The sequence below is a fragment of the Diplotaxodon limnothrissa genome, linkage group LG16, assembly GCF_057381915.1.
Source record: "Diplotaxodon limnothrissa isolate DT_005_m linkage group LG16, D_limnothrissa_male_GT1.1, whole genome shotgun sequence".
In the NCBI taxonomy this organism is placed as follows: Eukaryota; Metazoa; Chordata; class Actinopteri; order Cichliformes; family Cichlidae; genus Diplotaxodon; species Diplotaxodon limnothrissa.
Window position 1 is genome coordinate 21,218,990 of NC_140611.1, and position 27,260 is coordinate 21,246,249.

Here is a 27,260-nt window from a genome sequence, read left to right on the forward strand (position 1 = left end):
GCACATGCACGTAAAGGAAGCTAAACGTTTGTGAGGGTCATCTGTAGTGCATAGAGACATAACTGAACTGTGTTCTGCAAATGTCACGACAGAGGACATTTCAGTGCATTTCTCCTCATTTTGTGTCTTTTATCATCTTTCAAGACTCCTGGGACAAAGACAAAGACATAAATACTCTATATGTGAGAAAACTACATAAACATAGGTACAAAAAACAGTACAAAAAGATATTTCTTGAAAAAATTCAGTTGGATAACTGCAACAGTTCTGCAAGTCCAGAGCAGCAGCGCTCGTCCACTCTGCCACTGTTAAACTGAAGTTTCTGATTGGAGCAACAGTAAAAACTTGTGCGACTTGGGATCGATGTACTCTTCGGTCAGTCGGATATAAGGGATGCTCTTGATGGTGATGGCTAAGCTAAAGTCGAGACACTTCAGAAGGAACTCTGTCCCCTGTTTAATGCCGCTGGTCACAGACGCTTCGCTCACTAAGGTCCACTGATCAGCCATCCAGCGCTCGGGGCCGTACTGCAGGGTTGGACCAGGCATGAGATAAGCCTCAAGGAAGGCCTACGCACACAGAGAAGCAGCTGATTATATCAAAGTACCCACAGTGAAAAACAAAACAAAATTGATGTGTAAAGACAAAACTTGGGATAACATCTATATGGCAAGATTAACTCAATTTATTAATCTCCTGACCGATGAAACCATTTCTAATGTCAGTGAACCAATAAAAGTTGACCTCATGGCCCTTCTTGAATGACAGCTTGCCCCTCTTTTAGTTTCATCATATGATAATAAATTAATTAATCAATAAAACTGAAATTAAATGGACGCACAAGGGGGATTTAGCAAAGAATGCATACAAAACTAATAAAACCTCTTTTCACTGATGTGACACGATTAAGTAATGCTTCCATTTACTTTCTGTCTGATAGCTGATGTTATTTACTCAGTTTGAGTCACAGCTTGTTAGACATAAAAATAAATGTCATTACAGCCTTTCTTCCACCTCATATCACCCATACCCATATCACCCCATCCTTTGCATTCTCCTCTGCATTTCCTCCTTCAATACATCCATAAATCTTCTCTGTGAACTTCCTGTTTTCCTCATGATAGCTCAATTTTCAACATCATCTCTGTCCAGTATCCACTATCCCTCCTCTGCACAAGTTTTTGTCTTCAAACCTCTTGATCTCTTGCCTCTAGCTCCAACTCCTGTTTGTTAGTGCCACCATCTCCACCTCATTCATCACAGCAGATCTCATTAACATCTTGTAAACCTTCCCTTTCACTCTTTCTGCTATCCTTTTGTCATAAGTTACACCTCTTGGTAAACACCGCCTTAGTGCAAAGCTATTGACAACAAATCTGACCTTAGGACTCATGTTATTGACCAGGCAGAAAGCAAGATGCTTCTGGATGCTCTCCATGCTGTGGCAGTGTTGCCTCCTGGTGGTGCGGAGGTACTTCTGCAGGGCCCGAGCCATAGAAGGAAATATAGCCAGAGCTGCCTCTCGCACATCCATGATGTCAGACGGTGTTGCACGCTCATCTTCTTTCTTCATGCGGCGGACATGTGTGAAGGCCTCCTCAACAGCAACTACCAGCCTGACAGAGAAATACCACATTGTATTTGGCTATATACAGTTGTTTTTACTGATCATTGAGCAGCACCCTAATGTTAAGACAGATTAAACGAAACTGCAGACGTATATATCTGTTAAAGTAAAGGTATTTAAACGTACTGTGGAGGACTTTCCATGCAGTTTTTTAGTCATCAAGTTTACATAATAACGTGCATAGCTAAGTGCTTTCTCACAAGCCTAGTCCTCTTGACAGTTTTTTTTTAACTACACATGTGCATGCACCAGCCATCCCAGTATGTGCAGCTTCCCAAGTTTGATTTCTACTTCTGTGCAGAATCTATGTGGAACCTACGACAAACCATGTGCAAGTGGCTAACACTAGATTTATAACAGTCCTGTTGTGCCTCTGTCGCTTCCAAAACAGGAGTTGGCGGTAGGGTTTTTCTCTTCAAGTTGATTTATTTTCTTCCCAAGAAGAAGTAGCCAGAAACACATAGAGGTAAACGGGCCATTAAAGTTTGTAATGGGCTGGCATTAACATGTGCTGTGGTTGCATTTCTAGGGATGTGGATATGTGGCTACAGCGTAAGTTACAGAATAACTGTGGTACAGATTTAATGCAGAATTATTAAGCCACTGTAACAGTGTGACACTTTGCTCCCATGACTCACCTGGCTCTACGTTTACGGACTCTTCTTTCATAGTCGGCTTCCTCGTAGTACAGCTCATTGTGGGCGCTGTCTTTACGTTTGCCGGCAGCTGTAACCATAGCCCGTGACTGATTTCCATTACTTGGCTGAGCCCCTGCTGCATTCCCTGGGGCTGTATCAGAAAGAAAGGACAGTAGTAAATTGGTTAAATCAGCCTGACCTGGGAGGGCAGTCTTTAACGGGCCAGTCCCCCACCAGTGATTAATGGACAGTATCTCAATCTGAATGATTGAGGGAAAACTCATATTGAAGGACAAATTCAGATCTTATTATTAGTGGTGTAAAACAGCTGTAAATCAACCTTCCCAGCCAGTATTATTCCCATTTTATCCTCCACTTAACTGTGAGAAAGGTTTGATAGTTATCTGGGTAGTGTCGCCAGTCTGAATCACAAAACATTCTTAATTTTAGTACTGAGAAAAGAGGCAATTTCCACTGGAAGCATCCACATTTCTACACACACTCTGTGATGCAGAAACCTTTTTATTGGGGGTCTGGATTAAATATTCATTATTTTACACATCAAAGACCATGTGTGAATTTACTGGTTTGTGTGGCAAACCCATAAAACTAATGGGGCTTATATAGCAGTATATTAGAGATCCTGTGGTGTCACTGAGGCGGAGTAAGATCTGGTCCATATTCATGAAGATCACTAAATCTGGGGGTGGTTATAGATGGTAAATGCTGCAGGTCAGACAAGGATATAAATTATTAATCTGATCTGCATGGGCGTATGTTTACGCTTGTGCATGCAGGTGAGAAAGAGAAACTGAATTTAGTGATGAAATATGGATGAAAAATCCTCCCAGTGCGAGTACTGTGGAGCAAATGCAGTCGGATCATTTGCAGAAGAAGCACTGTAGACACTTTCCAATGAAAATAAGAGTAAACATCCTTATACATCCTGCCCTACATATTTGTACTGTTTGTACAATGAGAAGAGTGACTGACTGGTATAGCGTGAGGGAGATGTGTGGGAGTTGACGACGGAAAAGAAAGGGGAAAGAACGAGCTGGAGACAGTGTGAGCAGGAGGAAGGAGAGATGTGGGAGTATTTGAGAAATGAGCGTTACACTGATGAATTATTTAAGGCTTGGAATTCCACGGCCGCCTAGAGACCCTTCCATTGCACTTTGATAGGAGAGGGGGTGGGGTGGATGAAAAGCACTGTGAGGTATCCAACATTGCTTCCCTGCTTTATACATCAACAAATCCAGCGCTGCGCAGCCAGTGGGAGATTAATAGGTGTTAAGTGGAAGACCCTTTTAACTCCAGGAAAGAGTGTGATATGTGGCATTACAGGATGTGTGCAAGAAAGTAATATATCAAGAAAATTGTAGCATTTAGAAGAGTGCTTTTTTCCCCTGCAAATTCAATATATGCATTATGTCAGAGAGGGACGCTTCAGAGTGACGCTTCACGACTGAAGCGTGAAATTAGTGTCTCCCTGTGATGGTGAGGGCTTTTATCTGTATTTACTGTCAAAACGGTATGTTCTCAGTTTGTTTTTCAAAGCTGCTCATTGAAACCAGAGTATCACAGCAAGCAGAACGAGGAGAAGACAGTTAAAACAAGGGAAAGTAACGGTATAAACTAAGGGACATCAGCAGAAATATTACATGCGGTGCACAAATAAATTAAAGGAACACTTTTTATGCGAGTGTAGCATCAAGTCTAGTTGATTAGCAGGGCGGGTTGTTAATCAGTTTGAGCTGCTTTGGTGTTAATGAAATTAATAACAGGTGCACCTGTTGTTAATTTCTTCTCCTCTTTTTAAGAAGGAACAGGATGAACACTGCCAGAGCTGCAAAATGATCTCCAGCAGGGTATGGTGTGAAAATGTCCAAACAATGTGTCTGACCAATCAGAAACAGACTTCAGAAGGGTATCCTGAGGACCCGATGTTTCTACGTGAAAAACCCAATATATTTTTAAGCAATTTTAAAAAACAGCCAGATGTAGCAAATATGACACAAATGAAAATTCATATATGGAAATTAAAATGTAATTATTATTTGATGGTTCAATAAGCTCTCCAACATAAAAAACGTATCTTACAGGCTAGGCAATGGGCCATGACTGCTACCAGTGAAATCCTCGGACCCACTGTCAAACCCTGTGCTGGTGCAGTGGTTGCTGGATTCCTCCTGGAGCACTACAATGTCAAGCCCCATGTGCCAAGAGTATGCGGGCATTTCCTGGACAATGAAGAAATTTATACCGTTGACTGGCCCCCATGCTACCCTGACCTAAAGGACACAATAGAGCACCTCTGTGACATCATATTTCAGTCCATCAAACATCACCAGGTTGCACCTCACTGTCCAAGAGCTCAGTGATGCTATGGTCCAGATCTGGGAGGAAATGCCCAGGACATCATCTCTTTCCTCTCATTAGGAACATGCCCCAGTGTTATCAGGCATGCAGGGGACAAACAAACTACTGAGTTCCATTCTGCAATGTCATTTTGGCAAAAGGACTAGCCTGCAGCATGCTTTTCTTTGAAACTTTTATTCTGGGGTGACATAGAATTCAGCCTTCTGTAGGTTGATCATTTTCATTTTCATCAAACGATGTGTTATCTTTTATTTCCTAACACATTACCCAGTCCATGTCAGTATAGCTTCCCCCCCCCCCCCATTGAGATCTGATGTATTTCCAGAGTGTTTCATTAATTTATTTGAGAAGTGTAGTACAGGAAAAAAATAAATAATTGGGACATATGAGGCAACTAACCGTCTACATTGTAGACCTTTAACCCAGCCAGGTGTTTGGCAGCTCGGTGTTTAGAAGCAGAGAGAAGGGCCGGGTTATGGAGTGGAAAATCTCTGTAGTAATACTCCAAAATGGACAGAGCGGCCCTTTGAATGCTGTGTGAGGCAAGAGAGAAAAGAGAAAACTTAAAAACAGTACAAGACAGTATAAAATCCCCCTGAATCTGGTGAACGAACAGCCCACTAAACAGTGATTGAATTACAAGATAATGCCGTCATTTAGAAATTCAATTAAACAATTTGAGAACAAACATTAGCACAGATGTGATCTATTTTATTTAATAAAATCCTCTTAATGGCCAAACTTTTGCATCTACATTACCAACGATGCACCTCAATCGCCGACAGTTCAGTGGGAGAATCTGTTGTTTTATGCCTCAGTGCAAGCATCTGACAAAAGATGAGCAGGCTACTGAGGTCTGGTGAGCTCACTACTTTATAATCCCTGATCCCTGGCTTCTTATTTTAAAGATTTTATTTTGACTTTATTTGACAGAGAAAGATTTTAATTCTTTCCCCCCATAAAGACATTTAGCGACCTCTCTTGTAAAGTTAAAGACACCTCAATATATGTAAAAAAAGACGTGGTTCGACTGTCAGAACAGGTTTCAGTAGCTCTCAGTTCACTCAGTTCAGCAAAGAGAAAAAAAGGCTTACTGCTAGTAGGCATCCAAGTGGGGGGTAAAGAGTTAAGAGGGACTCAGCCCTTATACAAGCTGCAGCACTGTACCACGTGAGCTGCTGAGAATTGAGTCATCGACAATTCAATTTTCACATTTGTCCTCTTCAACCAATGAAGACTCAACTGACCTGACATGAAGCCATTTACAGTGTCACCATGTAAGCCACCACAACCAAGTAAGCCATATAAACTACTGGAAACAGTTAATGTAGTATGAATCCTTTTCTTTCTCCTCCGCAGGTCCTAACCTCTTGTTTACCATTCCACAAATTAGGAATTGGAAGAACGCCCATTATTAACCCATTAAACTGTTAGCCTCATTACACAAGCATAAATAGTAATGTCTCCTAGTCTTGTCATAGTAATAAACTTGTCCAAAGAAGAAACAAAGACAGTCATATGACGAGTCGCTTTTTCTCATCTCTCCTTTCCGAACTCCTAGAATAGCACACTAGCCGAGGTCACCGTAGAGTAACTCAATTACTGCCTGTGCCTGTCTTCCCTGTGGCCATAAGCTTCCAATTACACAAATACATCAACAAGGAGAGTGTGGCTGAGCACCGTTGTGTACTTACTGTGCACAGTACAGAAAGGTTATATCCGCATGCGAAAGTGTGAAACTTATCTATGTCGGTCAGCCTTGTGTTTGCTTTAGGAAAGACACACAAAGCTAATATGGTGCAACTGCAGCGTGCTCACCTGAGCTGTCCTATGTTGTAGTGACGAGTCTCTCCATCTGTGGAGCGGATGACACACACGCTGTAGCAGGGCTGGAGTTGGCGGAGTTCCAGAAGTACGACTGCCAGGTAGTGAACAAACAGCTGGGAGTCCACGAGGGACACAGCAAACTGGACGATGCCGTGGTAATCCTCATCCTGCTTGGACCACACCATGGGCTTAATGAAACTTTCATTCTCATTAGATAAAAGCTTAAAAAACAAAACAAATTACAGCTTTATTTAAGACTAAATGAATTAGATTGAACTAATACTCGGCTACATGCAAACAACATACCATAAAAAACAAAAACAATATGTCCCAAAAACCGAATCAATCAACCTTTATCTAAGAGCCATTTAACACCATTAAAGCAATAAAGGAAATAAACTCGGAAAAAAATTGTGTATTTGCATGTTAACTATTTGTTAAATGATCTAAAAAGATTGACTGATGAAAAAAAAGTTCACTGCTTAATGTGCAAAATTAAGAAAATACATAAATAAATACATAAATAAATTAAATACATCTCAAACCCACCTGAGCATCAAGGATCCGGACCCCATAGAAGAGCCAATAAGACATAGTGAGCAGGAGTGTGAGTGTGATGAGGAAGGCACGATACACACACACTCTTGGCAGGCAGGCCCGGTTGGGTCGCAGAAACAAGGCCCAAACAGCTACCAGGAGGATGAGGAGCTTGAAGGAAATGGAGAGGAAGAGCCCCTCGCAGGCTGCACCACAGACCTGCAGTCTGTCGGGCCACATTACTGCTGGTAGAAGCAGGAACACCAAGGGCGTGGCGAGCACCAGCAGCCCCACGCATGAGCCCACAGCCAAGGGAAGGTAACGGCGAAAGCCTTGGGTCCGGTCTTGTATTCCTTTCCCCAGGCCTACCACCTCCTCCTGGGAAACACTGAGCTCTGACGTTCCTGTGACAGCGGTGGTGGTTTCTCCCCAGTTATCATCCTGAAAGGATGTAAAGGAATACATGAAGGAAATCTGGGTTTCATGCCACAGATGTACATTTGGGTCTGCTGTATTGTGTATGCTGTCAATTAAAGTATTTACCTATTTCAGGTCATTTATTAAAAGACTGCAAAAGTCTTGGGAAGTTTGCCTCTATACACCAAAACTGGAATTTTAATTAAAGATATGATAAATTTCAGGCCTTCTTTTTTAATTTAAGGGGTTTAACAAAAAGAGTTACAGCCATTTTCACTCATAGTCCACCACTGTCAGAGGTTCAAAAGTAAAAATGATGTATATATGCATAACAATGGCTAAAACTACTAAACAATACTTTTGTTAAACCCCTAAATTTACAACTAAAAGTCTGCACTTTGAACACATCTTGATGATTTGACTTAAAATCCAGTGTGGTGGTGGTGGTACAGAAGCAAAACTCCCCAAAAATATGTCCAAGCTGTATGAATTGATTTGTTTGTGGTGCTAGGTAGATACACTGGGTTCATCAGCTTCATAAACAACATCCCAGCAAACACTAGTAAAACAGCAACATTGTGAAACTGTCAGACTGTCAGTCCCTCTTTTACTGACCTAAGAAATATTTATAATATTGTAAGCGCACGCGTCTTTGTTTGTTATTACACCAACTTTTGATTGACAGTTAGCTGAGACATCAGGTACACAGACTAGTACAACTAATGTTCTTGTTTGTTTTGTCAGTGATAAAAGGATGCATCACTCTCATGTCCACAACTAATGTACACAAAGGACATCAAGCAGACACTGCCACCACATTCACTCTTTTTTTTCAACCATAATAATGGGGTGTCTTCAATATTTGTTCAAACAACAAAATATTGCATATCATCCAACATCAAAATGTTTGATGGATCCTTCCATTGATAGAGCAGAAATGAGCTGAAAGACACTAAAAATGCTGTGGAGGGCCAAAGGGGGAAAACAGATTTGGGTATATGTGGGTTTACTATTTCATAAGATTCACACAATCATTTGGTTCACTGTTTATCCACTGAGTAGATCTTTAAAATGGATTTTGTTTAATGCTTTGGACACCAAACAAATGTATGAGACTAATATGTCAAAACCTGGGCCCATAAAATAACATAAGTTGACAAAGCAGAGTCAAATGATGAATGTGAATCAGACAGACAGTGCTTCCATTTTCTCACTGACTCCTTTCTTGGCCCACAAAGGCCCCACAGAGCCTATGCACCATGAATGCAGCACATCCTTAATTTTTTTTCTTTTTGAGCAAGTCAATATAATGGCAAGCCTTTTAAATTCTGTTTGAAGTAATAAAGGATGACAGGATGTGCATGCAAGCAAAAGCGCACACACACAGCATAAGCCAAAGCTTTCCATGCCCATCATCACAAATTAGTCTGTTTTTTTCTTCTTCTTAACTACCGTGGTCATTTTGAGCATAAATATTTCCGACAAAGAGACACAAAGAGAATAAATTAGTGACAAGTCTACTCTAAAGAGACATTTATTTTTGTTTGCCTGCCATTAATTCATGTAATTAGCCATTCATTGTGCTCCAGAGTGTCACTGCATTGTACCTCCCGACAACCAATCAAAGGAGCAGCAGCTGCAGCGAGAGGGATGACGGCTGGAAAATTGACAGGCTGAACAGATAAGCCACCCTGGCTTCACACACGTGTGCGCACACATCCACCTAAGCACCATCAAACAGTGCTTAGATCCACACTGAAGCCACATGAGCCTCATGGAGCTGCTGTTAGCAGCACAGCTCGTTGTCATATACTCTTCACCTGTCTAGAGCTTGTGATTCCAACTATATGCAAGATCCTTTCCAGTCTATTAAAGTTAAAAGAAGCCTAAGTGAACCCCGCTGGAAATCTGACTTACTTTGCATATTTTACAAATTGTAATATAAATATGAATTTTGCTTCTCCAGCACAGCTCACAGCCAATTAGCTTAGCCTTGCTGGAGGAGGAGGAGGAGGAGGTGGAGGAGGATGCCAACGGGAGCCAGAAGATGAATGAGCATGATCAGAGAAGAGGGGGGCAATGCCGCAGAGGGATGGCAGCAGGTTATGAGCAGAGAGAGGAGAGGTTGGGCTGGCGTCCTGAGTGTGTGTTTGCCAGACTAATGTGAGAAACAAGAGGTCAGCTGTGCACCGTAGGTGTAACATCAGCTTCATTTAGTGCCAGATCTCATTTGTATTCAGCCCACACGTCTTCTTTTTTCCCCCTTAGTTTCTTTCTCAAGCCAACCCCCCACTCACCAACCTGCATCTGTGAACAATCAATTCCACTGTGACAAATGAACAATTAGGAACACAGAAACAACATCTTCCTGTTTGAACACAGATGCTGAGTAGTCACTTAGCTAGTGTCCAATTTTCTCTCATTGTTGTTCTCTAATCTCACTAATCTGGTGTTTTTCTTATAAACCCAAGAATGTTAGTCTTTCAGTCATAATTCTGAAAGTTTCAAAATAAACCTCTTCTGGCACACTTGAGAAATGCTCGGTTGTACAAAAGATGACAATTTTAATGGAATCAAGGGTGGCTAATCACGGGCTTATGGGATTAAGACTTAGCTCAGAATTTGTCATTTTTCATACTTGTGCTGTTTTGTGTTCTGGTGAACAGCCTCTACCTTTAATATTTACAATCAAAAGCAATATATAGAGTAACTTGTGTTAACATTTTGAAAGGAAAAGAACAAATGAGGAAAAGTAAGCATAAAAGAGGTTTGTGCAGTACTTTTTCAACACTGGGTGCTTGACTGATCTTCTCATGCAGCTCTCTGCAAAAACAAGAAAAGAAAAGCTTATTTCCCAAAATGCCAAACAATTTCTTTGAACCCTTTGTGATCACAGAGAACAGGAGGAAACAGATCACAAACAGAGACCAGACTGTCTGGGCACCTCCTCTTCACCAGATGTTGGCTAAGAGGCACAGCTTTGTTTTTATTTGTAGAGATTTACTCTGTTTTATTTTCCACTTATTTAGACATTGAAGTGCAGTTGCGGGTAAGAGATTAAAATGTGTTGGCCAAGTGTGTCTTAGTGCACTAACCACTTAAGCATATACATTTTATATTCTATATGCGAAATGCATGACTGAAACATTTCATTCGTCCTAAGGATCCTACTGCAAATGCTTTAAGGCTAATGTGTCATTTAGAGGGAGAAAACGGAGCATTATTGAGTGAGCTAATATACTGCTAATACCTATCATTAAGTCTCAGTGGATTCATGCAGAAGATTAATGCTAACTAATCAGATCAGAAAGAGAAAGGAACCAGGAGAGACTGACACAAGGAAGGTTATAAAAGCAAGAGTGGAAGGGCATGACTGCCGCCTGCTCCCTTGGCAGTGTTTTAGTCTTTTTATCTGGCAGAGGGTGAATATGGATTATGCCACACAACACAGAAAACAGTCTGCCAGCTACAAAGCCTAATCGCTGAGCAGCACTAGCTTGGGTGAAGGTTAAAATAGGCTTTGTGAGACACACACAAAAAAGCTTCAAACGCCTGCCAGGTTTCCTTAAATTTACTGCATTCCTTTTAGGAGAAGGAGCTTTTGTGTTTTTACCTCACATTACATGCATTGCTGGTGTAGTAGCTGTGAGTAGGTGAGTATTTTAGAAAAAGGGCAAACAAACAAGTTTATAAAGCAAGACTACCATACGCTATGGTGTTGCTACAGCTAACACTGTGAGGAAATTGAAACTGCTCCCTCTTGGCACAGAGTCACAGTGTCTAACAAAGCAGCATGGCCAGTCTCAGTAACAGATTCTCAGTGACTCACTCTTACACACACACACACACACACACACACAAACTGTGCTCCAAGACCGTATCCTTATGTCACAGGCATGCGTGTAAACATGGAGGATTATTCATATCAGCTTTCCTCCAAGTGGCGTTTGGCCGGATGCTAATGCTAATCCCAGTCTGTGAGAATGTTTCCTCTGCACTGGAGACTAGTTAGTGTTAATATGCGGCTCCACCATCTGACAAAGCTGCTCTAAAAAGCATGGGTTGGAGTGCACCGTGGTTGACGGTGTTTGCGGTAATGCTGGTGCTGCCACTGGTGTATGGTGTGCGGACACAACCGTCTGCAGGGGTACTGCAGTACAATGGCAGATTACCTTACACTGCTAACAATGGATGCAGGCTAGGAGCTGACAATCACATGCCAGTGTGGAATGTGCCTTTCCAGCCAAAAGGGGATGCTGAGCAGAGATAGCAAAATAGGTCAGACTTCTCCAACATGGTCAGAAAGTCAGGTTGAACGCACGTTTATTTTCCAGTCACATTAAATGTTGCTAATATTAGGAAAGTATATTTTGTCAAGGTAGCTTGCACTACTGATACAATGCTTTTCTGCAGCTATTTTAAGCATGCAAGTTGCACAATAAGCCAATGAAAAATGCACTCATTTTGGGTTACTATGTATTTCAAGTGGGTCAAAGACACTGTAAAGGCAGCCCCAGGCTAGCAATATCTTTAACTCGTCTTCAGGGAAGAAGGTGCTTTCTTTATCTCTCTCATTTTCTTCGTTTCTGCTTCTACTTTAAGCTCTATTTATCTTTCAGTACAGTTTGTGCGATTCTCTGCATTTAAAGGAACCCTAATATTTTGGAAAATAATTTTATTCAGGTGGCAGTTAGCTTAGCATAAAGACATATTTATATATATTTACATTTTTCTCCTATGTGAAGCTTCTAGAAAAGCTTAAATGTAAAACAAGGAGTTGCAATCTCACAGTGATGATAAGACCACAGGAGGTCACACTCCAGGCTATCACTTGGCTAATAAAAGCACTCTTGTTTTCTGCTAAGCCAAGCCAACCAATTGCTATCTACATGCAGACAGGAGGCAGGTATCAGTCTCCTCATTTATGTCTTGTTCATATTGTGCTTGTTTGGTGAAAGCTGTTGATATATTTCAGAAACCAGTTGGATATAATGCTGTTTATGCTGTTTAGGGATATTCCTAATTATCCCAATCAGTACCACATAACATTGCTGTTTACAGATATGTAGAAGCTGTAACTGAGATCTCTCACTCACTTTAACATAAAACACACAAATCTATAATCCATGCACATCTATATGGAAGCTTTTTTCTGCCACTTAAAAAAATGCCAGGATGGGGAAACCTAAAATTTTGTGATATTAATTGTAAATAACACAATGTAGGGATTAAACTAATATATTCTTTTAAAAGCAGCATTAGCCACATCTGGTTATAGCTTTGGGGCAATATTTCACATATCCATATTGCTAATATACAGTCTGAAACGCAGTTCCAGAAGATGTTTTAATAGTCATTTTTTTGAAATCCTGCTGCTCAGAGACAGGAGGACGCATAAGGTTTAGATGCCTGAGGCGTATTACGCTCACCAGGCACTGTCAGCATGGAAAAAAATCGCATTAACTCATCGTTTGAATACTCCTGTTGTAGCAGCAGAGGGACCGCAATGCATGATGGTCTCAGTGCATGGATCTAGTGTACATTGTGATGATTTTAAAGCACTCTGTGTGGTGGAGGACAGTTCAGAATTAGAACAGCACTACAAAATGGCTAGTAGATGTTCCCAAAATAGCCAATAATTTCTGCAAGAAAGAAATAACTCCTAAATATCCACACAGTATTATACTCTAATGAATCTTTAATCCTTGAAGCCTTAGTTAAATATCTGCCCTGCATTTTAAGCCTCATATCGCATCATTTTGTGTCTACACAAACCTATTTTGCTTGTAGCAGCAAAATCAGCTTTTTGATGCTATACTATGCCTTGATTTCAAAGCCATTAGGCATTACAGTCAGTATGTAGGCACACACACACACTCACACACACAGACACAGTAACGAAACACTGTCTGTACAAATCCAGCCAGGCCTATAAGAGAGATGCTAATCCTCTGACCTATCTGATCCCTTGTCGCCATTGTTAGCCTATCATGTGTCGGTCAGCCAGCTGTGCGAGGGCGAGTTTATAAGGTCGGGACGCAAAGTTCATGCATGGATTAATGGGTCTTGCTTTTTCTGAAGGAAACTGATACTAGCTGCAGTTTTAGTGTGCTTTCCTACAAAACAATGTGCATCTTTCACAGTTTCACTGTTGCTGTCAGTTTTCAGTTTAGAGTTACTCCAATACCTGCGCCTCATCTCCTTGTTCTGCTGCAGGTGTGGGCTCTCCAGGCAGCGGTTCTCCGTTATGAACTGGGGAGTCTTGGGAAGGGGTGTCGGGGGGATTGATGACCACAGATCTCTCCGAGCGGCTGCTGTCTTTACTGCTGCTGGCTTTGTGTCGCTCACGGCTTCGATCTCTGGAAAGTGAGAACAAGCACACATGGTGACCACTGGGATAATACAACAGGAAAAATGTACCGATATATAAGACTGAAACTGGAGCCTAACATATCGTTATTCAATGATTATTCTTTACTAATTAAAATGGAAATGAATACTAATTAAAATTAAAATAATGATCACTATACATGTCTATATAATTTCTTTAACAGAAATGTAAATTAAACAACCATTTCGGGTCCCTATTTTCCATTCATTAAAATGATTCAGCTTGGGATAAGTACCATATCATCAATATACACACAAAATAAGAGCTGAGACAATAAGCTCATTAATTTATATCAATAAAAATAATGAGCCAAAATGTTTTATAGTTTATTCTTGATGATTATTTGTTTAAGGTGAGTCCAAGAAGACAAAAATTCTAGTTTCTAAAATGTGAAAATGTGCTTCTTACTTAATAATTGTTCTTAATATTTGTGAGGTTTGGACTCCTTATTGGACAATCTTTGGCTTCTGGACCTTGTGAGCAGCGTTTTTTATCAGCTCCTGACATTTTATAAAATAACTTGTTAATTCTTTATTAATCAAAAATCAAGAAAATAATTTGACGGTTTCTCATTAATGAAAGCTCGTAAACAGTGAAGTGCATTAATACTCCAGCAGACAATTATAGGCATCAGGAATGAGGGGGGAGATAAACAAATGATTCTCTCGTTTGCAGAGCACACAGACTCAATCACTGAAATAGGTTAGAACCGCTCAGCTGTGACGACCCTAATCCACAAGCTCTGTCTGTCTCAATCTCTCGCTTGTTCTCTCTCTGCAGTTTCTCGCCTCATTATTTCACAACCAACATGTGGCCCACTCAAACGGAAGACAAACAAAGCTACAAAATGTTCACTGAAGGCATTCCAGTAGCCAGGGAGTGGGATACAGCATGTGATCTGGAAGAAACAAATTCCTGTCATGGGAGTGCCGGTTAGACAGATACAGCAGAGAAGTAGACAGTCAGATGGAAAGGCTGACGACAGACAGGAAACATACCCATGCCGGTTTGATCTCCCGGAGCGACTGGAGTGATAGGAGTAGCCAGAGTGGGTCGACTCCGTGTCCATACCGACGCAGTTCAGAGACGGTGATTGGACAGGGGGATGAGGAGAGACTTGCCGTGTGGCAGAGAGGGTAACTTGGCAGCAGCGCTCAGGAGGACAAATGGGTTGCTATAGAGACAGGCTTCAAAAATCCACGACGAATGACAACTATCTTTGATTGCGGCTTCAGTGACCACATTGACCTGAGGGACAGATAAATAGCACAGTATGAAGGATGCACCAAGACATCAAACAAACAGAGCATTAGATATGTGCAAGAAAAGCTTCTGCATCTCTGATTCTCATCATTCGACACATTTACAAAGCAGACAGATTAATATATTAGCCATTGTGCTCTGCTGTGTTGTGGGTATATACTTCAGATTATCTATGATTAATGTATTAACCTGGGATATTTATTCCAATCTAACTTGATATTCAGCACACACACTACATGTGTTACAACATCCCCTTAACAGCAGCGGTCCCGGTTCAATTTTTACAGCATGCCACGCCCTACTATCTCCCCCAATATTTTCCTATCTCTCTAATGTGTCTCAAAGACAAGCAAACATGCAAAAAAACAAAAACCAAAACCCCAAACCAAAAACCTTTCCTCTGCAGTCGTTATAAGTTTGCCCTGAACTTGGAAAAAGTGCATTCTGTACCCTCTGCTTGGAATTATTTACAAGACGCACTTTATTTGGAAACTCTGACTTAAATCCAGCCATTCAAATGCCACATATAAAACATGTTTCATGAAGAAGCTTTTACACAGTCTTTCTGTCTTTTTACAAGTCTTATTTTATTTCTGTTTGGATGCGTGTTTTTATAGCTTGTGCCTAAATACTGCCTTTTTGGCTTAGTCTCGCTTGTAAACCACCCCCCAAAAAACATAATTATGCATCTCAGGAGAAACAAAAACATTAAGGTTGTATAAAAAAATATGGAATGGCACAGACATACATTAAGAGGTGCAGGTAACAAAACAGAAAATAATTAATGTCCCATGTTAATGTTAAAAATGCCCACTTGTATGAGCTCTTAACACTCATTAGGATTAGGTTTTCTTTCAGTTACATTCTTAAAAAAAAAAAAACCCTTCAGTAATAGAAGAGGCTAAAAACCCCCAAAACCCAAGTATTTTAAAATAAAACATTCCCTTTGTCAACGTACAGTTTAGACGTACAATATAGAGAAAACCTGCATATTCACATAAAAAGAGCACATTCAGGTAGATCATTTAGTTCTAATCTGTACTATAATTGATCTCATAATAACTGCATTTTATTTGATAGCCAGTGATTTGGAAAAGAGAACTCTCTCCATCCTGTCATTATTAACAGGAGCTGAATCTGCCAGACTCACTTCCTGTGAAACAAATGTGTGATGTATGCATGACGATCTCTCACCAAGCATTCATTTAGACCTCAATCTCAACCCTGTCTGTCTCCCAGCTGTTGTCCTGACAACCACCTGCCAGTCAACTTCCCCATCACCATCTCAATTTACCAGCTGAGACTATTCTTCCCATCACTTACAGGCCATTTGTTATCTCTACAGCAAATGATGCATACTAACACCAAAACAGCCCATTCAGCATATTAGGATGTGAATGCTCCAGAGATCGTATTCTGAAGGGTTAAGAGAAGACACTGCTGTGCAGCAGATTTCCATTAAGAGGGTTTAAATGGTTTTTATTTCCCTCAGCTGCCTATTCCATTAAAAATGTTATACAGTACATATAAAGTCTGTAAGATTAATATTGCAACCTAAAGAATTACTTTTGTCAGATAAATACAATCTATATTGTTGTTCTTTGGGCTGTAGACTGGCTCCATAGTGTAGTGGGTTACATGTTTGCCTAAATACATAAAAAAAATCCCTAGTTTGATTCTGGGAGAACCCTTTTGGGGCTGCGTGGGGAAGTGCATCCAGTGCAAAAACTCTGCCAAAGCAAACATGTGGAGCTACCTGCTGTGCTAACCCCCTGTGAATAAGGAAACAGTTGAAACTAGTGCAAGACTGTAGTGTCTTTTATTACTTTAGACATCAACCGTGGAAATGTCTGTCTTACATAAAACTACTCGTGGCAAAGTTTTAGGATTATTTTGAGCAGTTGGAAAGAGATAGTGCTTAACAAGTGCTACTCAGTTTCAATTCATTCAAGAACAAGTGGACATTTTATCCACAGCTCCCATAAATCTTGATGACACCACAGCCCAGAGGATTATTATGTAAATTTGATTTTGGGATGAAGTGTCAGTTTAAGTTGGGATGAACCAACCTGATGCAAAATGATGCCCCAGTGACAAAAAAGTGCAATTTCTCAGAGCGTGACTCCATCAGTGGAGGCTGATGAATGCTGAGGGAACATAATGTTGAACAAGGCAGAGCAGCACTTACAGAGAACGTCAATAAATAATGCACTTGAACACACTGTAACATGCTACTCACAGAATCAAAGTCAGTGGTGCAGTATCAAATTTTAAACACAAGCCTGACTTTTAACAGGATTGTCATATGTCTCATCTTCAACCCACATCCGGAGCGTCCGGTGTTACCTTGGCAACACTGGAGGCAGGAGGCTCCATCTAACAGCAGTAATCAATCTGCCCTGCTGGGCCTAAATTTGTGGATGCACTTAAGTGCGTATGTGAGAGTGATGTTGGGGTGAGGCACAGTGAGAGGGCATAAAGAGGAAACAATAGCCTTCCATCACACCCGTCACTCGTGTGGTTAACCGAATCCCGCCTGGTGATTTGAATAAAATCCATTAACCCCCTGAGTGCTGATCTCTGGGCGTGTGGCAGTGGTATGTGGGGCACAGGGATCCCACTGAGAAGCCACTCATCCACAGGACGAGCATGAAGAGGCACAGTGAACCAGGCCATGTGGAAAATCGCAGCCACGGGGTAAGAAAAACTATCAGTTACAAGCCAACGATAACTATGAATGAAACATGCGGGGATAACAACGCGCATTAGAGACGTGCGCCTGTCTGAGCTTCCTCCGAGACTGTCCCAAAAATGCAGTACTCCTCCGAGAGGGAGCCTGTGCGGAAAATTGACTCTGCAGTGAAACACAGTTGCATCACTGCAGACCGTTCTGGTTGGCTGCACCGAGAAGAGATTCACCAAGGCAGAAACTGACACTAATGTAAAGCAAACATTCGTTAGGGTGTTTGTTTAGTGGAACGAGGCTGATGCACAGTGGGAGCTACTGTAATTACAAATGGTCAGGCTCAGGGGTGCACGCACACCCGCTCTTATGCTCCTATTGAGTAATTTTTTACTCCTATTATAAAGACAAGGCATAAGCACACTTTAGTCTTGCAACAAATAAGCATGGGGCTCGTTGAGGAAAAGCTGCAACGTATGATAAGTAAAATGCACTGTAGCATTTTTCCCACTGCTGATTCAGCTTATAAGTATAACGTGAGATTTTGACTGTATAGTAATTTGCCCTCTAAACTGAGCTGAGAAGGAGGGGTGTGGCATTGAGATTCCATTAAGGTATCCAATGCAGTGCTGGCAAATGAAATGGCACAGATGAGTCTCATAGCTCAACCAGGGCACATGCTGAGGCCTGGTTACCATGGCATCTGTGCCCTCCTCACACCTATTAGCTTTCATGCCTTCCTTCCTTGTTGTGCACCCTGCCCCGGTAGCATTATGCCATAATCTTCCAGATACAGCAGCTGGTAATCTGATGAATTTCTTGTATCAGCTGTTTTGCAGCTTCAAGGCAAACAAACTACAAAACTCCCATCTACTGTTCAAATATACAGTGGATAGTAGATTTCTGGATGGATATCAATACAGATGTTCAAAACCGCAGTTTAAGCACATTTAAATGCCAATGTAAATATGTTTTTTGGAAGGTAATCATATGTTTTAAGGTGTTTCAGATATTCATCACGAGATCTTTGCGAAATTAATGTGACACTACAGATAAATATTGGCCACCGGCATGGGTAAATGTCATCTAATTTACTTGTATGAAGACATATGGGTCGATGTCAATGTTGGCTCATTTATGGATCAATACCTAACACACAGTAGGTATATTAGAGCCTCATCTTAGCTTAGTATAAGCTAAACCCATTTCATTATTGATTCACTGTTATATCAGATCACTGGTTTGCCGGAATTGAGAGCAAATGCCAAAAACATTTCATTTACTGCCATATAAAAACAAGCCAAAAGCCACATTTTAGGACCTGAAACAACCAAGGTGTATATTATATTACTGTTTTAAAATGCATTCTTTTAAAATGGCAGCAGAAACAACAAGTCCATACATGCACAGGAATAACACAGTCCACTAGGCTGTGTGAAACCTCTCTGAAATCAAACAAAGGGTGACAGAGTGTGAGCCTGTGTAATATATAGTGGTTAATATCTTAAATCCGTTCGTGGACTACAGATAACCCAGAGGAACTGCTGCTCATTAACATATTACATTACCACTGGGCTAAAATCACATAAAACTGAGTCAAATATGCAAGTCATGACACTCCCTTAGAAACACCCCCTTTTTTTTCTTCTTATTTTGTGCCCCTCACTGCCAGGATATCTGACGTGATCAGGAGTGTGTTCCTGTGTATTTTTCCACAAGTATTTGCAGAAGCAAACCTGTGACCTTTCAGTGACTGGATATAGCTACTCCCACCCTGCTGCCCATTGTAAAAGGAGAAAGTTAAGACCTGACACAGTTCTCTGGAATGCAAACTTTAGTCCCCTCTGATCCGCTCATGTGGAATTAAAGAGAAGTACAGTAGAAGAAGAGAGGGAGGAAGAGGAGGGTAGTGCGGGCTGAGAGGGCTGTTGAAGAGATACCTTTATGTAGTGCAGGGCCTTTATGTCTCCAAATGCACAACTGTAAACTATACTGTAATATATTGCGCACTACCCCATGCTCCTCCATTACCTCTCTTTAGCCTAAAGGTAGCTCCAGTTCTCGTTGCACTTCTGACACACTGCCCTGTCGGGCACATTTAAAGGAGAACAAAGGCCAAAGCCTTGCCAACATCACTTTTGATCATGCATGGGAAGAACTGATAGCTTCCATGGGTTGACTCATCTATTCAGGGAGGGTTCCCAGGCTGGCAGTGTCCTCAAGCTCTCTGCACAGGACCCATCAACACTGCTCAATAATAAATAACTGTAGGTGCTACACGGCTTCACTGCAGCATCATGACTCTGACCGACAGAGAGAGAAGACACGTGAAACTGCTCCAGTCACAGTTAACACCTCATCCAGCTGTGTGCTCTCCAGACAGCTGCTGCTGCTGATGGAGACATCTCCAACCCCGCTTTTAATATAAAGGCTACTAGGTCGCACAGAACAAGGGGAGCCACTTCTCTATTACACAGCTGCAGCTTCTGTTACAGCAGATCTCCTTTCAGTCTCGCCCTGAACCCCATTAACCACACAAGACTAAATCACTTCAAATAAACCATGCAATCTGGATGATCGGCTCAAATAATATGCTTACATAAAAAGCGATACTAATGTAATAGAAAAAGGAAAGTCATGAGCTCCAGATAAATTCGGGTTATGTGGCTGCATCTGTCTGGCGAAAAGGAAACCATTTTCCCACGACGGCAGCATTGAACTTCATCAGTGATTCCTGCGTGCTGGTGTATCTCAGGATTTTTTTTTGGCAAGGGCAGCCAATACCCGGTGTGATGAACATCCGTGGATTCGTCTACCTACCTTTATCTCAGAAGCGTTTCATATTCCTTCACCTGCGTGTCGGTGTCAGCGAATCTGCCGCCGAGGAGCTGCAGCTGTTCCTGCTGCTGTGAGGCGCGTCTGCACGGAGAGGCAGCTCACAGGATCCTGGCCATTGTGGTTCGCAGGACCAGAAAGGGAGGCAGCATGGGTGTACAGCACGCTTTTACAGCGCGTTACAATGAGTATTTTCCGCTCTGGCCCGCAAGAGGTCGTCCTTTACGACTACTGTAGAAGGGTCAGGGCCGTCAGTGAGTGTAACTGATGTCTAAATGTGATTTGCTACTTAACTTGACATTTTTTCACGAAGAAGCTCACGTGGAACTTCTCTAATTAGAAAATGAAAAGATTAAGCCCCGCCCAAACGATCCTATATCTAACCTGTAGACTAAAATAGCAATTATTATTATTTTGTCATTATTGATAGATGCGTTTGAAGCCAGTCATGTTTCGCTGTGCAACTGAACACAGTATATAGTATAGTGTATGCACTTTTTTATACTACACGTCTCTGTGAAAACGTTGTAAATTGAAGACTGAAGATTTTGATGGGGAAACTGACAGATTACTAAGAATAGGACTACATTTTCTGTCTGTTAAGGGTGTCTTTAATAGCATAACAGAATTAAAGAAATATCCAGAAATATCCACCCAGAACCATTTCAGTTATTTTACCTATGATGAGCAACCCGTAAGGATGGCCATTACTCTGAAGATAAGGGTTGGATCTGTTTAACTATGATCATGGTGAGACCTTTGTTAATTCATCTCATACTTTGTCCTTATCTTTAATTAACTTGTATGGACTTGCTTTTGCAACACATCAGCTTAACACATGATATTAATTATAGAAGAAAGAAGGCTTAAAGGTAGGGTTAATAGGGGCTTAACACCTGCACCTGATTGTGCCATCTCATTAGTGTCATACCAGGGATGCAATTTCTATAATAGTTCGAGGTTCTGGTGTCATAGCTGACACTTCCAGGGCCCTGGCGCCTCACCTCTGATCTCTGCAGACAGAAACTGTCTGTGGGCTCTGTAGTGGATAAATTGCCAGAGGAAATTCCATCACAGGTAAGTGACAGAGACTAAATGTAGAAGGGAACGTGCCACTTTTCACTGTTATTAAAAGAACCAACTTTGCAATCTGAAAAAAAGTGAGATTTTCTTGATCCCCTGCACAACAATAGCAGTAATCAATAAAATACAATGGTGCTAGTTTTTACTTAACTCCTGACCTTGAACACAGCAGTTGACAGGAGATACATTTAGTTGTTTCTCTCTTGGGTTTTTAAATGCATCACATCTTCGACAGGCTGAATTTCCCTTATGGCGAGACTTTTTCTGCATGGATTACACGGTAATTAAAGCATATGCTATTGAGGAATCTCCAGATGCTGCAGAACCTCTTGAGATATCTTATTAAACAAACATTTCTCAATAGCTCAAGATACTCAAAACCCGTATGACAACTATGATGTCAAATATGATCTATATAATATGATAACAAAAGATTTATTTGGGCCTGCTCGATAACCATATTTTAAAAACTGACATCACACCACGAAGAAACCGCTTACCGTATATGTAGTTCTCTACAACGCCAGCAGAGGGCGACGTTGCTCCTTTCAAGGAAAAATAAACTGGAATGAATTCTGAAATTTACAAACTCAAATTCGAATACATGTGCAGGAAGAATTGCATTAAACTTATAATTACATTAAATATATTGTATCAAAATTATGTGTGTGATCAATAAGCCCTTGTTTCACCATTTAACCAACATCTCTAAACACACACAAGCTTTATGCTTCTTTGCCCTATTTGCCCCGAAATCTGACATTAAGCTGAGCCCCGTGTTCCCTGTATTCTCAGAAGCATTGTGTTCAGTGTGTAGACCAGTGCGTGTAATGTGCTGCATGCACAAAGGACTCTCGCTCTTGCTGCTGGAGTGGACATGAACAATACCTCGAGCCCCATGGGCCACATTACAGATTCGCATAAATGGACGACAGGAGGAGCGCAGGCAGCCTCAGACTAATGGAGAGGAAAACCACAGGGGCGAGTGAGCTGAAAGCTACATCCTGATGTCATCCGGTATTTGGGCAGAATGTCAGAACCTTGAAATGTTCGGAAATCTGTTTTTGAATGCCCAGAAATTAGACCTGTGTGTTCGTTTACCCATGACTAAGACAGAGGTGTCAACTTCTTTACAAACACAACAAACAACCATCTAAAAGAAAATATAAACTCACATTTATTTCTCAGCATTTTGGTGAAACTTTATTGTTTCTGAACTCTTCCGGATTCAAAAATATTACAAGATGAATTTGAAAAAACAAGATGAGCCTTTTTACTGTTTATTTTAAGCAAATTTGATTTGAAATGAAATTCCAGCTGCCATTAGAAGAAGGAACACAGAGCACACGAGTGTTTTACAGTTACATATTATATTATATAAGTTTCTTTAATACTTGGTGGAATAAGAACCAACCCCAAGCATGATAATGTTTCCATAAGTTAGTGATTAATAAACAAAATGCAATATGTGATATAGAGAAGGTCCCAAAATATTTTCCATTCTTCGGGTGCTTCTACGGATGTTAAGTCTCCAGTGCTGCAGCTCATCCTCATAATGAAACATCATCATGCAATAATAATGTCAGCGTGGTATTCCATTAGGATACAGTCCAGGGATTCCCCATATCCCTTGTTCTTTAGTGGCTGGATACGCACTGCCACACTTGTCCTAAATGTCCAGCACGTGGTCGAGATATGAGATGTAACAAATCGCGAGTCGCAAGATTTCAATCTTGGACAACTTTTTGTCTGGCGGGAGCGTTGGGAGCAGTTTCCTTAGTTCTGCAAAGGCCACATTGAAGGCTACAACACGGACCCGTTCCCTGGTGGCATGCGCAGATCGATATTTGGCTGTGGCGCGCCTCTTGCGCCTCTTCTCCTCCTTGGAACGCACTTTGGCCTCTCCATCGTGGGTTCCGACCGGCATGGACCCACACTGCGCACCGAGGGAGTCCAGAAGGGTGTCCGTGTGTCCCCAGGGGAGATCAGACTCCTGATGATCACCGCTGAGCATCATATCAAAACCTCTGTTAAAAATAGAATAAAAAAAATACTACTAGGCAAATGAAACTGAGGCAATACTGTAATTCTATAAAACATGCACAAATCATGGATGCAAATATGAAAACATTTTATTTTCTTCTGGCTTTTCCTCATTAAATGGCAATTAGGAACAAATGCAGGGATATGAGAGACTCCTGCTGCCCTTCAGTGGAGAATCTGTAGTATTACCACTATAGCGACGCTGTCCGAGGTACTGAAACATCAAGACAAGAAAACAAAGCGAAGCAGCCCTTGTTTGTTTTGCAAAAAACAACTGGTATAATAAGAATAGCACACATTTATGATATATTTCCTGAAGATAATATCTATATGTAGAAGAGTGTGCAAGAGGAACATCGGATTGTTTGTGTTTTTATCTGGTAATGTTTCAACTTTCTTGCAGATTTCGACGAACCAAACAAAAAAACAAAAGAAAAAAACGAAAAACGCGCAGAAGACCTTGGAGTAACGACCGTGGAAACAAAAAACAAGGCTGAACTTACCTTGTGCATTCGAGGAGAAGGTTTCATCTCATTCAGCAATATCAAATATTTAAGCTGCAGGTAAAGTTATCTCGCCAGCAGCCTTCATGGTCTCTGACTCTTGATTTACCCGAGTGGAGAAAAATAGCTGAAAACTGGACTTGAAGTGGAGTAAAAATCAGCCCACCTCGTCTTTCCCTTCCACCACACTGTCACTATTGTATGGCTCCATTCAGCAGCAGCATTTTTTGGTCTTCTTCACCCCCCACCTCCCCTATGCTTCCTCGCCTGTCTGTGCGCAGGATTAGACACTCTCGTCTTACTACACGGAGCTCAGAGACGACAAGCAAGACGGATGACGCTGTCTTCTTTCGCTTTTATTAATCAGCAGGTAAAAATAAAACCTGCCTGAGTCCCCGCCCTGTTTTATGAGATTTGTTTTTGCAGACGGTTCATTTGAAAGGTTAAAATCCAGTCCACTACATTGAAGGTCCACTTGACGAAAACTTCTGCTAGTGACGTCACATTCCCCTGGCTCTTATTAGCAGAAGGTCAAGTGAGCACCTGGGTCTACACAGAAGGAAATCAAAAAGCCGGTGGAATATCTGCTGTAATAGCCTTGACCTGATGCAAGACTGAGTCATATTTGTGAAACTGGAGAATTAGAATGTGACAAGATTGCTGGTAGAAAGCTGTGGATCTGCAAACCAGTGTGCACAACTCTTGCTTTGGACTCAGGAGGGGAAGCGTTTTTACTTATACATATGAAAATCTAATTTCATGCAAGCTATGCATACCATGCATTAATATCTATTTTTATATTGAGGATTAGTTTTTGTTTTTTATACCTCGTCTGGTCCAGTGTGCTAGTTGCAAAGCTGCGGCTATGACATTTTGATCTGCTCATTTCTGGAAATGTCAACGCTAATCATTACTAACATAATCACTGAGAGTAAATCACCACTGAGCCTCCACCTCTGTGGTAGTGGAAAATGTTTCCTCAGACGCTGTCAGAAATGGCACAGTAAATGCTCGACTGGATCGTGTGAAGTTATTGAGATGGCCTTGGCATATGGCTAACATCATTACCGTTCTCTCGAAGCCGCTGCATGACCATTTATGTGTTGTCGATTTGAAAACGGCGTGGATATGATGCTCATCACAGGAAAGAAAGAGGTGCACGTTATGACAATGGCTTCCCAAAGTTGCAGTGTTGGCAAACATGTGGCCTTTTCAAAGAGGACTTGACAGACATGATGGCATCCTTTGCATTTCTTTACACCGCTTAGATCTAATGCCTATGTATCATTGACTTTTTCTTTTTCTTTTTTTTGCAGGACTGTGAGCACTTTAAACATCTGAATGAATTAATTTACCATCATTGCTGGAGCAGTGATGATCAGCTCTGCCTGTATCTGGCTGTAGCTGTAATCTTTCAGCAAGTTTTTATTTATGCTGTGATATCCTATAAAATATAAATGCTGGCCAGTCTGGCCCGCTGGCAAAATCACGCAATCTCTTTTGCCATCATCATGAAAAACCAGTACATGGATAATTTTTATTGATAATGAATAGTAAGAACATTCACAGTAAAGAAGGCATGTAGCAGCCAGAATAAAAGACCATTTTATGAACAGCTACTGTAATTATCAGTGTAAATACGATTTAATCAATCTAAGATAAAACCATACATAGCCTTGTAATGACTTGCTTCTTGATATTGCAGCCCAAAAAATGCTTTTCTCACAGATGTCTTGCAGGGTTACATCAGGCTGCCTTTTGCAGATATATACTATATATGCAAATGCTCTGTTTCTGTGCTAGTTTTTCTATTCTTTTTTACTCGTTGACCTTCATTTGTCTTCTTTGACTGCACAGTTTGGCTTAATGTCAGCAGATTCTGGAGATGCTCAAACAGTTGCTCAGATCTAATGACTGACTATCTATCTATCTATCTATCTATCTATCTATCTATACACACATGTACATATAGAACCTGAGTCAACACCACATTATTCAATTCAAGCAGCTGTGACCATAAAGTCTAACTGGTCTTGTATCATCTCCTCCTTTTCTTATTGGTTCTTCTGGGTTTAGCTTCTCATCTGTCTCAGTCTGGACACCATCTGTTTAAAGGACACAGACACAAACCTCATATTTACATCTCCTTATTCTCATCTGTTCATAACACTCATGCAAACCCGGGCATTATGAAAATGCATTTGCTAAATATTTTTCTTACACACAATAAAATTACAAAAAAACAAAAATCAAACTAAAATTCCTGTTTTTGTCAAAGCTTCTATTTTTACTGTGAAGAAAATATGCCTTAGTATCCCCCCCCCTTTCTTTTTCTTATTTTCCAGAACTTTACCTCCATCATCATTTGTCAGCTTCTATAATGAGTTTGCAGCAAACAGCACAGTAAATGTGAATGAGTTACAGTTTTTCTCAGTCGCTTTGGTGCGTTTCTCAGATCAGAATTGAAATTCTCATAACTATTAGTTCAACCTCCACAACACTCAGTCATTTGTGCACATCATAGTAGCAATTTCTCCTCTCTCTGAACAAGCTGCAAATGATTTTGGACATGAATCAGTTGCTTCCATACATTTCCCTGCTGCTTTCTGACATTTCCATTTGCTTATGTCATGTCAGTCAAAAGTAATCATACCTATGGATGCTGAATAGTCGTTCCCAATAAAACTAATAGTCATACATCCATTGCTTGAGTCATCACACACAAAATTGTTGAACTAGTTATCACATGCCAAATATTGGCCATCTGTCAAGCAAATCCTATACCTTTCTGTATCATTTTTCCTGGAAATGTCTCCGAAATTGAACAATTGATCTCAGGTGAATTACAGCTGTCACTCATGAGGTTGTTCACTGTCAATTATGGATGAATCCTGTGAATCCCCAATTGGCAAGCATATATAAACTGCGCAGGAGCTAGTGTGTAACATTTCTACACTTCTGTGACACAAAATGGAAGGTCAGCACCGTGGAAGAGGGGTGAGGATGCGGGGAGGAAGGGGAAGGGGAAGAGGGA

The 27,260-nt window shown here is 41.0% G+C and overlaps 2 protein-coding genes across 4 annotated transcripts; both read right to left on the reverse strand.

Annotated features, from left to right (window-relative positions):
• Window positions 1-308: 308 nt before the first annotated feature.
• On the reverse strand, window positions 309-14,885 carry LOC146616122 (vang-like protein 1). Of its 3 annotated transcripts, none has more exons than XM_085375017.1 (9): window positions 14,815-14,885; window positions 13,613-13,784; window positions 7,021-7,449; window positions 6,463-6,638; window positions 5,044-5,177; window positions 3,787-3,822; window positions 2,266-2,416; window positions 1,382-1,616; window positions 309-569 (listed from the first exon to the last, which is right to left on the reverse strand). In XM_085375017.1, the coding sequence occupies exons 1-9, from the start codon at window positions 14,883-14,885 to the stop codon at window positions 309-311; spliced, it is 1,665 nt and encodes a 554-aa protein (XP_085231143.1). The 3 variants fall into 3 exon arrangements, with proteins under 3 accessions (XP_085231143.1, XP_085231142.1, XP_085231144.1); XM_085375016.1 differs by having other exon boundaries at window positions 3,787-3,825; XM_085375018.1 differs by lacking the exon at window positions 3,787-3,822.
• An 8,464-nt stretch (window positions 14,886-23,349) lies between these two features.
• Window positions 23,350-23,697, reverse strand: LOC146616123 (helix-loop-helix protein 1-like). Its single transcript, XM_085374940.1, has one exon. It carries the CDS (start codon window positions 23,695-23,697, stop codon window positions 23,350-23,352), a length of 348 nt encoding a protein of 115 aa, XP_085231066.1.
• Between the last annotated feature and the right edge of the window lie 3,563 nt (window positions 23,698-27,260).

Bases quoted from the DNA above. Each gene is read 5' to 3' on its own strand.
- LOC146616122 (XM_085375016.1), bottom strand. From the start codon at position 14,885: ATGGACACGGAGTCGACCCACTCTGGCTACTCCTATCACTCCAGTCGC. The intron at 13,785-14,814 runs GTATGTTTCCTG...CTCACTTTCCAG, and splicing joins GGGAGATCAAACCGGCATGG to AGATCGAAGCCGTGAGCGAC. The intron at 5,178-6,462 runs GTGAGCACGCTG...TGCCTCACACAG, and splicing joins TACAACATAGGACAGCTCAG to CATTCAAAGGGCCGCTCTGT.
- LOC146616123 (XM_085374940.1), bottom strand. From the start codon at position 23,697: ATGATGCTCAGCGGTGATCATCAGGAGTCTGATCTCCCCTGGGGACAC.